At 47.0% G+C, this 14,396-nt stretch overlaps 1 protein-coding gene across 4 annotated transcripts in view; it reads left to right on the plus strand.

Annotated features, from left to right (window-relative positions):
* The window catches only part of RFC4 (replication factor C subunit 4), a 45,914-nt gene that overhangs the window by 28,894 nt on the left and 2,624 nt on the right, over positions 1-14,396 (plus strand). For all 4 annotated transcript variants that reach the window (XM_040349454.1, XM_040349455.1, XM_040349456.1 and 1 more), the window contains exons 9-10: positions 1,884-1,964; positions 2,081-2,197. In XM_040349454.1, coding sequence (XP_040205388.1) covers positions 1,884-1,964; positions 2,081-2,197 — 198 coding nt within the window. The remainder of the gene's footprint in view (positions 1-1,883; positions 1,965-2,080; positions 2,198-14,396) is intronic.

Here is a 14,396-nt window from a genome sequence, read left to right on the forward strand (position 1 = left end):
GACATGTTGGGTATCAATTTGCTCGGCGTAACATTATCTTTCACAATATAAAAAAAAATTGGGATAACTTTACTGTTGTCTTATTTTTCAATTAAAAAAAGTGTATTTTTTCCCCAAAAAAGTGCGATTGTAAGACCGCTGCGCAAATACGGTGTGACAGAAAGTATTGCAACGATCGCCATTTTATTCTCTAGTGCAGGGGTGTCAAACTGGCGGCCCTCCAGCTGTTCCGAAACTACAAGTCCCATCATGCCTCTGCCTGTGGGAGTCATGCTTGTAACTGTTAGCCTTGCAATGCCTCATGGGACTTGTAGTTTTGCAACAGATGGAGGGCCGCCAGTTTGACACCCCTGCTCTAGTGTGTTAGAATAAAAAAATATATATAATGTTTGGGGGTTCTAATTAGAGGGAAGGAGATGGCAGTGAAAACAGTGAAAAAACGCTTTAAGAACTGCTGTTTTACTTGTAATGCCAACGGTCACCACCAGATGGCGCCAGGTCATAGAATGAAGCTTGGGCCTTCACAAGGCTGCAAAGCCGTGGCCTCAATTACCGGCCGTCGTGGGCCCACCGTGATCGCGCGTCGAGGGAGGTGGGAGGCGCACGGAGACGCAGGATCCCGTGCCTCTGTGCGCCCCCACCGCCGCGCGATCGCGGCAGGCCTGCAACGGGCGGTAATTGAAGCCGCGGCCTGAATTACCGGCGGGCGCCAGGTCACAATTTCTTGTCGCAATTGCGACCGGGCGCCCGGATTTTGTCGAGCCCTGATGTAAATAGATCTCTAAACAAATTGCAAATGGTTTATTTAATTAATTTTGGATAGAGTATGGAAGGGTTAAAACCCCTGTCAGTTTATTTTCTGCTGTCTGTGGCCTAACTTTCTGACCCAGACATGAATCGGGGGGGGGGGGAGACAAAATCACTGCAAAGTGACTGGTATTCCGCTGTAAGAATGTTCCCATTGAAAGCTTTATAGTCAACTGTTATGTTGCTGACTGTGACTTTGATTTGTGCGTGGTGTAAAAACTTTCTTTTTTTTTTGTATAGTGGGGGGAATTAATTCGACCCACTGTAATTTTATTATTGCTGTCTGTCCTTCCTTGTCATTGATACAGTTTGTGGTGGTGTTATAGATTTATCCCTGGTCCATTTCCATGATACATACTCTATTCTGACTCTGATTCAAATCTAAGGTGATGTGAATGCATGCATGCAAAATAATCACACTGGGACACACTGGTTCAGTGCAAGCTTTTCCTCATCAACAGGAACCCTGGAGTTTATTCAGGGTCACAGCCCCTTATATTAACAAAGTGACATAAGCAAACATCATCACATATGTGTGTATATGATTTGTTCATTTGTATATGGTCCTTTTCCTATCGACATCTGTTCTTTGCCACAAGGCTGCCTTCCAGGATATGGAGGCCATCTTTCTTTGCATGGTGGGAGGGGGTCAAGGAGTGGGGAGTGGGAGAGACATATGTTTCTTGTTTTGAATACCGCTGTCATAGTTTTCAGTCAAGGAAAATATTACTGTTTCTCACGTGATCACTAAGGCATATATTATCTATCTCTATATATAGATGGACATATATAGATAGATCGATATCGCAACAAGAAAGAAATTAAAAAGAAAAGAGAACAACAATATTTGAGTGTTTTAAAAGAGAGAGATAACATAGACATAAAATCATTTTATCAACTCCATCACAGTGGGAAGTTGGGACACAGTGAAAAGAACCTGGCAGAGGGTTTGAACATTCCCCACTATATCCAACATGGTTGGTGTCTCCTCGTGTGATTGTTCAATAATTTTCTTTGTATCACACATTTACATATAATAAATGGTAACAAAACATTTTTCAATTTTATTTTAACAGGTGATCTCTAAAGAGACACTTGATTCAGTGCTGGCTGCTTGTCAGAGTGGATTATTTGAGAAACTAGAAACTGTGGTTTTGGTAAGAGCACCTGTTATTGTGTCGAAAACCCCTTTTTAGCATTTATTTGTAAAAAATTGTCCTAAAAACAAGTCCTATTTTTAACTGGAACTTTTAAAAAAATATAATTTTCACAGAATCTGATAAATAATGGCCACGCAGCAACACAGCTTGTAAACCAACTCCATGATCTCATCCTTGAACGAGAGGACCTCACCGATAAACAGAAAGCGGCTATTGCAGAGAAACTTGGTGTAAGTCTTCTATTGCACTTGTTCTTTTTTTTTTTTTTTTTTTTTTTTTGTTAAACATAACATTTTGAATGCATAAGATTAATAACATATTAACATTTATTGATTTTTTGATGCTTTGTGTGTTGGTGGCTAAGCTATAGATTTCCAAGATGTTTACATATTGAACTATGTAGCTGCAGCCAATCTAAAGCAAATCAGCCTCAGAGTTTACAGCAAAAACAAGCATTTCGTACTTTTAGCAGTGCAACTTGCTAGGCTCCTACCTAAGAGAAAATAAAAAACAAAAGAGGGAGGGCGCACCGACCTAGTGCATTATCCAGTCGTACTGGCACTTACGGTTTGGCCGGAACGTCATTTCCAGGGGGGAAGGGGGAAATGTTTTTTCACCTTAATGCATCCTTTGCATTAAGGTGAAAAAACATCCCAAAAATATCCCAATCAAAAACAACCGTTATACTTGCCTGACCCCTCAAGAGTCCCGTGCTCGCCCCGACATCCTCTTCGCCGCTCAGCCTGGCCGTTGATTGGCTACACTGGATGGATTGAAAGCAGCGCAGCCATAGGCTCGCGCTTCTGTCAATCATATTCAATGACACGGCACGTCGGGGGCCGAGTGATACAGTGAGCAGCAATAGCCGCTGGCTGTATCACGGGAGCGTGCCAGCAGGAACTCAACACTTAAGGTGTTGAGTGCTTGTGGGGGGGCCGAGACAGCCGGCGAGGGACCCCAGAAGACCAGGTTCGGGGCCACTCTGTGCAAAACGAGCTGCACAGTGGAGGTAAGTATAACATGTTTGTTATTTAAAAAAAAAAAATGCTTTACAACACCTTTTTAAGGCATCAGCATATCAAGACATTTTAGACAATTTCATGCTCCCAACTTTGTAGGAACAGTTTGGGGATGACCATTTCCTGTTCCAACAAGACTGCACAAAGCAAGGTCCATGAAAACATGGATGAACGATTTTTGGGGTGGAAAAACTTGATTTGCCTGCACAGAATCCCAACCTCAACTCGATGGAACATCTTTGGGATGAAGTAGAGCGGAGACATCATCCACATCGGTGCCTGACATCACAAATGCGCTTCTGGAAGACACTCCTAAACCTTGTGGACAGCCTTCCCAGAAGAGTTGAAGCTGTTATAGCTGCAAAGAGTGGGCCAACTCAATATTGAACCCTACAAACCAAGACCGGGGATGCCATTAAAGTTCATGTGGGGTAAAGGCAGGTGGCCCAATACTTTTCAGAATATAATGTAGCTGTAAGGCAGACCAGGCAAAAGGGATCTATTGTAAATCCACAGGTGAATATGTGCTCTGCCGAAGGCCCACACAATGCTCGACCTCAGTGCCCCATGCACTGCAGCAAGCGTCGAATCGAACACTGGTCTCTGCATCTGATTCTACTTTTTGCTAGGGCCTGGACTTAAACCCGAACCCAGGACCTCTGCTGAGTGTGGCAGTAACTTTTCTTGCTGCGCCACCTGAAATGCTGGACAGCTCCCTGGATACGTCCTTAAATGATCCTGCCTTGAACTCTTTGCTCCTTCCATGAACTTCCTACTAAAGCCATGCTTTTGCACTTCCTGTTTACCAGATTATTGTGCTCTTTTCAGCCAATATCTCGCTCTGGTCACTCCTGCCACCATCCTTAACTTCACTACCACTTGTTACCAACCCTTGGCTTATTCCTTGTCTATGCTTCTGCTTAATCCCAATGTACAACCACTCATTACTGACCTTTTTGTCCTGTTTTCTGGCTACGCTTCTGCTTATCCAACATGCTCCTGGATTCCAGCTTGCTTACCTCCTCATGGGGCGATCCTGAGCACAGCGACCTGGTACTAACACTCAGAAAACCCATCGACACCATCAAAAGCTCTGGTGAACATCAGTTAGTACTTGGACTCGGGAGAACTTGTGTCATCCGCCAGGTTGTCCAGCTTCTGTACTTATCCAGTTGATCGTTTGGTGCCTCGCTACTGCTATAGCTGCTGGCCTCTGAGCCTGTCTCCAGATTGTGACACTATTTTCAGCACGGAACAAGTGGAGCCTACCTGACAAAAGTAGAGTTTCTCTTTCGTTCATGGACAGACACAGCTCCAAATAATCTTGACCGTAGGAGAGGACTAGGCAGACATGTTAAATGGTTAAAAAACATGTAATACAGCAAAGCCGAACAGCCCTCTGGTCATAACCTTTCACTCTGCAGTCAGCAGCTCAGTTTTTTTTTCTGCCTAGCATAGAAGGACTTGGCTCCCTGGGAGAACTTTTTTATTTTAAGTCCCCCTACTTGATCCTCCACAAGGATGAGGCGGTGCTACACCCGCAGCCTTCTTTTCTTCCAAAAGTTGTTTTGGACTTCCATCTTAATGAGGACATAGTTCTTCCATCCCTGTGTCCTCAGCCGTCGCATCCAAAAGAGGTTGCTCTACATTCCTTGGATGTTGTTCGAGCCCTGCGAGTATATCTCTCTGCTACGGCTCCGTTCTGGAGGTCAGACTCACTGTATTGGTGACTGGTCCAAAGAAGGGTCTGGCGGTCTTGACAGCCACCATTTCTTGGTGGATCAGACAGATCGTGATTCAGGCCTATGCCCTACAGGGGCGGGCACCTCCCTTTCCTGTCTTGGCGCATTCAACCTGAGCAATAAGTGCTTCCTGGGCCTTCCGACATCAAGAGTCTGTCTCACAGTCCGTTCATACCTTCACTAAATTTTACAAGGTTGATGTACATGCATCGGCAGATGCTTGCTTCAGCCGCAAAGTTTTGCAGGCAGCTGTTTAAGGTTGCAACTCCTCTGAGGAGGAGCACTGTTTGTTTTTGGGTGGAAGTTGATTTGCTTGCTGTGCCTACCCCTCTTTTTTTGACACTGCTTGGGGACGTCCCTACTGCCAAGATTATTTGGAGCTGTGTCCGTCAATGAACGAAAGAGAAAATAGGATTTCTTTATCGTACATCACGGGACACAGAGCGGCATTCATTACTATATGGGTTATATGGAGTACCTTCAGGTGTAGACACTGGCAATCTCAAACAGGAAATGCCCCTCCCTATATAACCCCCTCCCATAGGAGGAGTACCTCAGTTTTTCCGCCAGTGTCTTAGGTGTTAGTCATGGTTTAGCTTGCCTCCACATCCTTGGGATTAGGTGAGCTAACCGGTTCTGTCCAAAAAAGCCTCAGCGCTAAAGTGGTCAGTAACCGGACCCCAAACCCTTGGGGTATAGCCCATAATGCTTTTCTTTTTAGAGAGCTGGACCCTGGGCCCAGAACTTAGAAACCTTTGGGTGCCTAATGTTTCTGTTGCCAGAGTGCTATATGGGCCCAGGACAGTGGATCCTTCATAGGAACCCAGGGCCTGAAGGTCTAGACATCCCCACCGAGATGGGGGAAGATTGGGCCTCTTGCTTGGCAAAGTCCTGCGGCATGGAGCAGGTAAGTGAGGGGAAAACTTGCGGAACTTGGTTCTTAGCAGGTTTTTTCTGGGGGGTCACAGGGGACATGCCTAAAGTTATGCACTGCATCTGGCAAACTAGTCACATATCATAAAGATAGGATGGCTCTATATGTATTATTCCCCATAAGAGGTGACCTCCCTTGTAGTGTTGGAAAAGCATTGAGTGGGGCCTGTGTTATATAAAAATATATGTGTGTGTCAGAGAGCTGTGCTTACCTGCAAGCCTCCAGGCGATGCTCCATTCAGTCTTCCTCCTCACGGCCTGCAAAGCAGGCAAAACGCTGACCTCCTCATGGCTGCAGTTTGCTGGAGCAGAGAGGTCCCTTCCTCCCAACCCCACCCCTCCCCCCCCCTGTCGGGAGGGGCATTTCCTGTTTGAGATTGCTGGGGGGGAAGGGCGGGTCAGTGGCTTAAGGAAGGGGCGGCCCTTCCTTGTTTGTTCCATATAGCTCATTCAATACTTTGGAACTGAGGAGGAAAGACCAGAACGGCAAGCACGGGGCGCCGAGGACACACAGTGGCCAGAAAGAATATTGCAGTCTTCAGAAAGACTGTTTTCAAGCCTAGGAATAGGCTGTTTCTTTTCCATCTCATAGTTTTTCTTGCAATACTACTCAGGGGGACAGATTGTTTTTTCTTTCCTAGATTTGAAAAAAAAAAAAAAAAAAAAAAAAAGATTTTTAAAAAAAAAAAAAAAAAAAAAAGAGAAGTGTCATCTAGGGGAGAGGAAGCATTTTTTATCCCCCAAACAGGTGTTTGGGCATTTAACTATTTATAAGTCCCAGGTACCAATAAGTAGCAGGTGTACCTCGGTATTGTACCATGGCATCAAAAAACAAGGGTACAAGAGGTGGGGATTCCCCCAGAGAGTCTGAGGTCTCGGACAATGCTATGCCGCTGCTTTCCCCACAGGGAGCCTTGGGGCCATCGGGATCTGGGGCTGGAGCTGACGCGGGTCAGTCCAACCCTAAGATGGTCACGGAGGAGGTATTACTCACCTCTTTAAAAGAGATGCAGAAAAGCATGGGAAAAATGAGAGCCGCAGCTATGCGGGGCAGTAAGCGGAATAGATCTCCGTCGCCCGAGCGCGGACCCTCAGAAGAGGAGGTCCTTTCCTCAGGGGAATTGGACGACCTCTTGGACAAGGACCAAGTAGGTTCAGGGATCGAAGATCCGGATACAGAGGAGTCTGGGGCAGTCTCCCTGAGGGAGAGCTGGTGGATTCAAGGATTGTCGGACTTGGTCCATAGGGCATTCAACTTGCCAGTACCAGATCTCCAGGTATCGACGGTTTCAGCTTTGGGTTCACTGAGGGCGCCTCAAAGCAATGCTGTGTTTCCGATCCATCCTCTATTAGAGGGAGTTTTGTTCCAAGATTGGAACAAGCCAGATAAGATCTTCTTACCACCTAAGAAGTTCTCTGTCCTATATCCTATGGAAGAAAATTTTTCCAAAAGATGGGCTACTCCTGCAGTGGACGCAGCCATCTCATGTGTTAACAAATCGTTAACATGCCCTGTAGAAAACATACAGGTGTTCAAGGATCCAGTTGATAAGCGCTTGGAAGCACTACTTAAGAACTCCTTCACTACTGCAGGGGCAGTAGTACAGCCAGCTGTGGCTGCGATTGGGGTCGCTCAAGCATTATCGGATCAATTTAAGCAGATGCTTAAACTTATTCCTGCCCAGCAGGCAGAAGAATTTTCGGATGTCCCTAAGGCCATATGTTTTACGGTAGACGCAATCAAGGATTCTATCCAGCAAGCGTCACGTTTATCGTTATCCCTTATCCATATGAGAAGACTCTTATGGTTAAAAAGCTGGGAGGCTGAGCCCCCATGCAAGAAGCTCCTGGTAGGGTTCCCCTTCCATGGAGGACGACTCTTCGGAGAAGACCTAGATAAATACATTCAGACCATTTCAAACGGCAAGAGTACTCTCTTGCCAACTAAGAAGAAGGTTCAGGGGCCTGCGTTTAAACGACAGTATTCCCCTGGGCAGGGGCCCTCTAATGCCAAGCAGTATCGACGGCCTCCTGCAAAAGCAAACTTCGGCTTCAACAGCAGATCACAAGGACAGGCTGTTAGAGGCAAAAGGCAGTGGTTTCGCAAACCAGCAAAACCAGCCCCCAAGCCAACCTTATGAAGGGGCGCCCCCACCCACGAAGGTGGGGGGAAGGCTGCGACTCTTTTCAGAGATTTGGGAAGCCAGCATTCCCGACGAGTGGGTACGGTCTTCCGTGGCCACAGGCTACAAATTAGATTTCCTAAGGTTTCCTCCTCCTCATTTCCAGGAGTCGAGGATTCCAAACGATCCGCCTCGGATTCCGGCCAGCCTGGAACAGGGGCTGGGTTTCTACTCCAACCTATTCATCATCCCCAATGGAGATGTCAGGCCAATTTTGGACCTAAAGATGGTAAATGCATATCTAAAGATCCGCTCATTTCGGATGGAATCCGTGCGGTCAGCAGCTGCCACACTCCAGAAGGACGACTTCATGGCGTCCATAGACATAAAGGATGCCTACCTTCATGTTCCAATTTATCAGCCACATCAAAGATATCTACGCTTCATGGTGGCTTCGCGTCACTTCCAATTCGTGGCGCTTCCCTTCGGGTTGGCTACGGCCCCCCGGGTGTTCACGAAGGTCCTAGCTCCGATCCTAGCCAAGCTAAGGATCCAAGGGGTCACGATCCTAGCATACCTGGACGACCTCCTAGTCATAGACCACTCGTCTCCCGGCTTGGAGCGAGCAGTGGCCCTCACGGTCCAATACCTCGAGAGGTTCGGCTGGGTCCTAAATCGAGAAAAGTCAGCTTTCCAGCCCACAAGGCAGTTGGAATATCTCGGCATGAGATTAGACACAGAACAACAAGGAGTGTTCCTACCTCTGAGGAAGGTAGAAGCCATCAAGGAATTAATCCTACTGGTTCTAAGCAAGAAAGAACCGACTATTCGCCTATGTATGAGGTTACTAGGCAAGATGGTGGCCACATTCGAGGCGGTACCATACGCCCAGAGCCACACTCGCATCCTACAGGCAGCCATCCTGTCAGCATGGAGCAGAAGGCCACAGGCCTTGGATATCCCGTTGCCGCTCTCATCAAGAGTCCGACAAAGTCTGTGTTGGTGGTTAGACCCTCAGAATCTACTGAAAGGGAAGTCTTTCAGCCCAGTGGCTTGGAAGATAGTGACCACAGACGCCAGCCTGACGGGCTGGGGAGCAATTTTGGATGGTTGCACTCGCCAAGGTACTTGGGCAAAGCCAGAGAAGCAGTTGCCCATCAACATCTTGGAGCTCAGAGCTGCTCGACTAGCCCTCAGGGCTTGGACGTCAAAATTGCAGGGGTTCCCGGTGAGAATTCAATCAGACAATGCCACGGCCGTGGCATACATAAATCACCAAGGGGGAACCAGGAGTCAAGCCGCTCAGAGAGAGGTGAGCTTGATTCTCCTATGGGCAGAGGCTCATGTGCCCTGCATATCGGCAATATTCATTCCAGGAGTGGACAACTTTCAGGCGGACTTCTTAAGCCGCCAGACTCTATGGCCGGGGGAATGGTCTCTGCATCCACAAGTCTTTCAAGCACTCTGCCAAAGATGGGGAGTGCCGGACGTGGATATCATGGCATCGAGACTCAACAAGAAACTAGACAGGTTCATATCCCGCTCAAGGGATCCGATGGCCTGCGGAACCGATGCGTTGGTTTGCCCTTGGCATCAGTTCAAACTTCTTTATGCGTTTCCCCCGTTCCAGTTACTACCCCGCCTGCTGCGCAGGATCCGGGTGGAGCACATACCAGTCATCCTGGTAGCTCCAGCATGGCCCAGAAGGGCATGGTACTCACTAATCTTAAGGATGGTAGTGGGAGACCCTTGGACTCTTCCTCTACGGCCAGACCTGCTATCGCAAGGTCCGATCCTCCACCCTGCCTTACGGCATCTAAATTTGACGGCCTGGAAGCTGAATCCCTGATTCTCAGGGGTAGAGGTCTGTCTCAGAAAGTAATCTCTACCCTAATCAGAGCCAGGAAACCGGTCTCTAGGGTGATTTATTACAGGGTCTGGAAGGCCTATGTAGGCTGGTGTGAGTCCAAGCGATGGCTTTCTCGCAAATTTACCATCGATAGAGTATTAAGTTTTCTCCAGCTAGGAGTGGATAAAGGATTGGCATTAAGCACAATCAAAGGACAGATTTCTGCTCTGTCAGTGTGGTTTCAGCGGCCGCTGGCCACCCACTCGCTGGTTAAGACCTTCCTTCAAGGGGTCTTACGTATTAGACCTCCAGTTAAATCCCCGCTTTGTCCGTGGGATTTAAATCTTGTTCTGTCAAGTTTACAGAAACAACCGTTTGAGCCGTTGGCTGATATTCCTTTGGTTCTACTGACAAGGAAGTTAGTATTTTTGGTTGCCATAGTTTCCGCAAGAAGAGTTTCGGAGCTGGCGGCCTTATCCTGTAAGGAACCATATCTTGTTTTTCATAAGGACAGGGTCGTTCTCCGCCCTCATCCTTCCTTCCTACCGAAGGTCATATCCAGTTTTCATTTGAACCAGGATTTGGTATTACCATCCTTCTTCCCTAAACCTACTTCCAGAAAGGAAGGGTTGCTGCATACCTTGGATATTGTCAGGGCCATGAAGGCCTATCTTAAAGCTACAAAGAAGATCCGGAAAACAGATGTGCTGTTCATTCTACCGGATGGGCCCAAGAAGGGGCAGGCAGCTGCAAAGTCCACCATTTCTAGGTGGATTAAGCAATTAATCACTCAGGCCTACGGCTTGAAAGGGTTGCCTCCTCCAGTATCATTAAAGGCTCATTCTACTAGAGCCATGGGCGCCTCCTGGGCAGCACACCACCAGATCTCTATGGCTCAAGTTTGCAAGGCGGCAACCTGGTCTTCTGTCCACACGTTTACAAAATTCTACAAGTTGGACGTAAGAAGGAATACTGATACTGCCTTCGGGCAGGCAGTGCTGCAGGCTGCAGTTTGAGACCCTCGGATTCCGGGGGCTCCTCTTTTTTGAGTTAAATTTAAAATTATTTTTCTCAACTAAGTTGGATTTATTATGATTTGAGTATATCTCTAAATTAAATCCTTTTGTCTTGGAGATGTTCTCCCTCCCCTCATTGTAAGCATTGCTTTGGGACATCCCATATAGTAATGAATGCCGCTCTGTGTCCCGTGATGTACGATAAAGAAAAAGAGATTTTTAATACAGCTTACCTGTAAAATCTTTTTCTTGGAGTACATCACGGGACACAGAGCTCCCACCCCTCTTTTTTGAGGACCATTTTGGGAGGCATACTGCTTGCTACAAAACTGAGGTACTCCTCCTATGGGAGGGGGTTATATAGGGAGGGGCATTTCCTGTTTGAGATTGCCAGTGTCTACACCTGAAGGTACTCCATATAACCCATATAGTAATGAATGCCGCTCTGTGTCCCGTGATGTACTCCAAGAAAAAGATTTTACAGGTAAGCTGTATTAAAAATCTCTTTTTTTGTACTCGCCGTAAAATCCCTTTCTCTGAAGTTCATGGACGGACACAGCACCCACCCCTCCTTTTTAAGTTTGTACTGCTTTTAGACGAACTGAGCTGCTGACTGCAGAGTGAGGGGTTATGACCAGAGGAGCGCCCCCTGGGTGGTGCTGTTCGGCTTTGCTGTATTACATGTTTTTTTAACCATTTAACATGTCTGCCTAGTCCTCTCCTGATAGACGGAACATACCCCTACTGTGAAGATTATTTGGAGCTGTCTGTCCATGAACAGAGAAAAGGATTTTACGGTGAGTACAAAAATCCTATTTTTCTGCATTTGTCACAATTCCTTGGAAAAACCGGCTTTAATACAGCCATCTTTGGCCAGGGCTCAAAAATACAACGACCCTTTTCCTGTTACTATACCAGCATCAGATCCTGATATGCCTGCCCAGGATGAGTCGAACAGGTGGGATTAAAAAGTACACTGTGGCTGTTTTGGAAGAAGCTGCAGATTTTTTTATTTTTCACCCAGATTGCTTTATTATTGGAAAGGGAGCTTCATGCAACTTACATGCTAATGTGGAAAAGCTGACTGCTGCTGTTCCCCAAAGCCTTGGCATTTTGCAGCTTGATTCTTCTCCATTTCACCATGCCTCTTTGGGTGCAAAGAGACCCGTAAAACCCTCAAAAATGTCCCTGTTTTTAAACCGATCGATGATAATTGGATTACTTCAGAAAGGATTTTCACTCAAAATCTTTGCTGGGCTCTGTCCATTGGAAAAAGTTTATAAACCGTGGTTTCTGTAGTTGATCCTACTGTTTCAGTCTTAAACATCTCACTGTACCTATTGAATATGTTCCCTCTTTCAAAGATTCTGCAGATAGCCTTTAGGAGCTTCTCAAACTTTTCTATCTTTGCTTTGTCAAGACCAGCCCTGTAACCAGCTCTTGTTGCAATTGCAGTCAAACTGCAGCTAACTGGACCAGAACACTGAACATGACCCTATTTTTCAGAATGGTGCTTTAACAGAGGAATTGCAGCAATTACCTTCTGCTCTGCTTTTTAGTGTGGATTGCATAGATCGCATCATGCGATACATTTCAGGAATGCCCCTAATCTCATAGTTGCATAGTAGGTAGCTTGAATTAAATACAATAGTCCATCCAGTTCAACCTGTGTACGTGTGTTGGTGTCTATAATCATTTCCCATATCGCTGTGTGTTGTGTTCTTTAAGATGCGCATCCCAGAGAGTTTGAAAAATATCCATAGTCCCCGCTGCCACCACCGTCAGTGAAAGAGTTCCACAGCCTTATTGCCTTGACAGTAAAAAGAAAACCCTGCGCAGCTTATGGTTAAACCGCTTCTCCTCCAATCTCATTGTGGCCCTGTGTCCTCTCCCTGAGACTGAATAGTTTTTTTCGTATGCTGGGATCACCATTGAGATATTTGTAAATCACTATCGTGTCCCTTCTCAAGCGTCTATTACAGCGAGAATGAATTTAATGCTCGTCTCTCCTCGTAAATTAGGTCGCCCAGGGCCCTTATTAATTTCATTACACTTCTTTGGACTCTCAGTTTCAGTACATCCCTTCTGAGGACAGGTGACCAGAACTGGACAGAGTACTCCAGATGTGGCCTAACCAGAGTTTAATAAAGTGGCAGGATTATCCTTTTGTCCCTGGAGTATAGCCCCTTTTTTATGCATGTTAAAATTTTGCTGGCTTTGGTAGCTGCAGCTTGACATTGCATGCTATTGATTAGTCTGTCATCTACTAGAACCACCAGATCTTTCTCAGACCTTGATTCCCCCAGCGGTTCTCCCCCCCCCTAGTGCGTAGTTCTCCCCCCTAGTGCGTAGTTTGCATTTGTTTTTTGCCCTCGAATGCATTACTTTACATTTCTCCACGTTAAACCTCATCTGCCATGTAGTTGTCCACTCCATTATTTTATTCAGGTCTTTCTGTAAAATTCTTATATCCTGATGTGAAGTTATTGCCCTGCATGTTTTATTCACATGCCTGCAGAATCTTGTGGCTTAAAGCCTGGACAGCTAAAGCCGCCTGTATGATGCCTCACACGTATTACTTTTCAAGGAAGTGATGTCACAGGCAGGAATGTCTGTGATTATCTCTGAGACAAGGAGAATTCATGACCTTGTAGACATCCAGGATGCTTTTCTGCATTTTCCCATTTATCCACCTCATCAGCGATTTTATTTTTTGCACTGCCATACAACTACTTTCGGTTTGTTGCCCTGCCTTTTGGCCTATCATCTGTATCCAGAGTATGCAAAAAAAGTCCTTGCACCTCTGCTCAAAACTCGGGGCATCTAGGTCCCAAGTCATCTAGATCAGTGGTCCCCAACCTTTTTGTCACCGGGGACCGGCTGCGTGGAAGAAAATTTTGCCAAGGCCCGGTTGGGGGGAGGTTGGGGATTGCATGCGGGGGGTAAGCGTTTTTTTGCGGGCAATTTGTCAGCGCATTATTTCTATTATTACATTGTAGTAATAAATAAAAAAGTTAAACCCACCATAATGCAGAATCAGTGGGAGCTATGAGCGTGTCACTTGCCACGCTGCCTGGCACCAGATGTGGTAAGGCCCCAACAGATAAAGGTATAGCCCCCCTCCACAGATGAAAGTAGTGCCTGTGCACATGTGTCCCAGTCAGTCCCTGCTCACCCTGACACTGGTAGTGTTGTCATACTCTGGGCTCCCCCATTAACAGTACTGTCCTCTGCCCCTATTTATATCATAACCCCACATTACAGTCCTCAGTCCCCCCCACGCATTACAGTCCTCAGTCCCCCCCACGCATTACAGTCCTCGGTCCCCCCCCCACGCATTACAGTCCTCGGGCCCCCCCCCCCCGCATTACAGTCCTCGGTCCCCCCCCACGCATTACAGTCCTCGGTCCCCCCCCCACGCATTACAGTCCTCGGTCCCCCCCCACGCATTACAGTCCTCGGTCCCCCCCCACGCATTACAGTCCTCGGTCCCCCCCCCACGCATTACAGTCCTCAGTCCCCCCCCCCCCACACATTACAGTCCTCAGCCTACCCCCACACATTACATTCCCAACCTCCACTGTAATATCCTCAGCCCCCATCACATGACAGTTCTTGGTCACCCCAATTTAACTTCTTCAGGCCCCCCCACATTCCAGTCCTCAGCTCCTCCCACACTCCAGTCCTCAGCTCCCCCCAAAAGTACAGTCCTCAGCTCCCCCCCCACATTAGAGTCCTTACCTCCTC

This window comes from Rana temporaria, chromosome 4, assembly GCF_905171775.1.
Source record: "Rana temporaria chromosome 4, aRanTem1.1, whole genome shotgun sequence".
Lineage (NCBI taxonomy): Eukaryota > Metazoa > Chordata > Amphibia > Anura > Ranidae > Rana > Rana temporaria.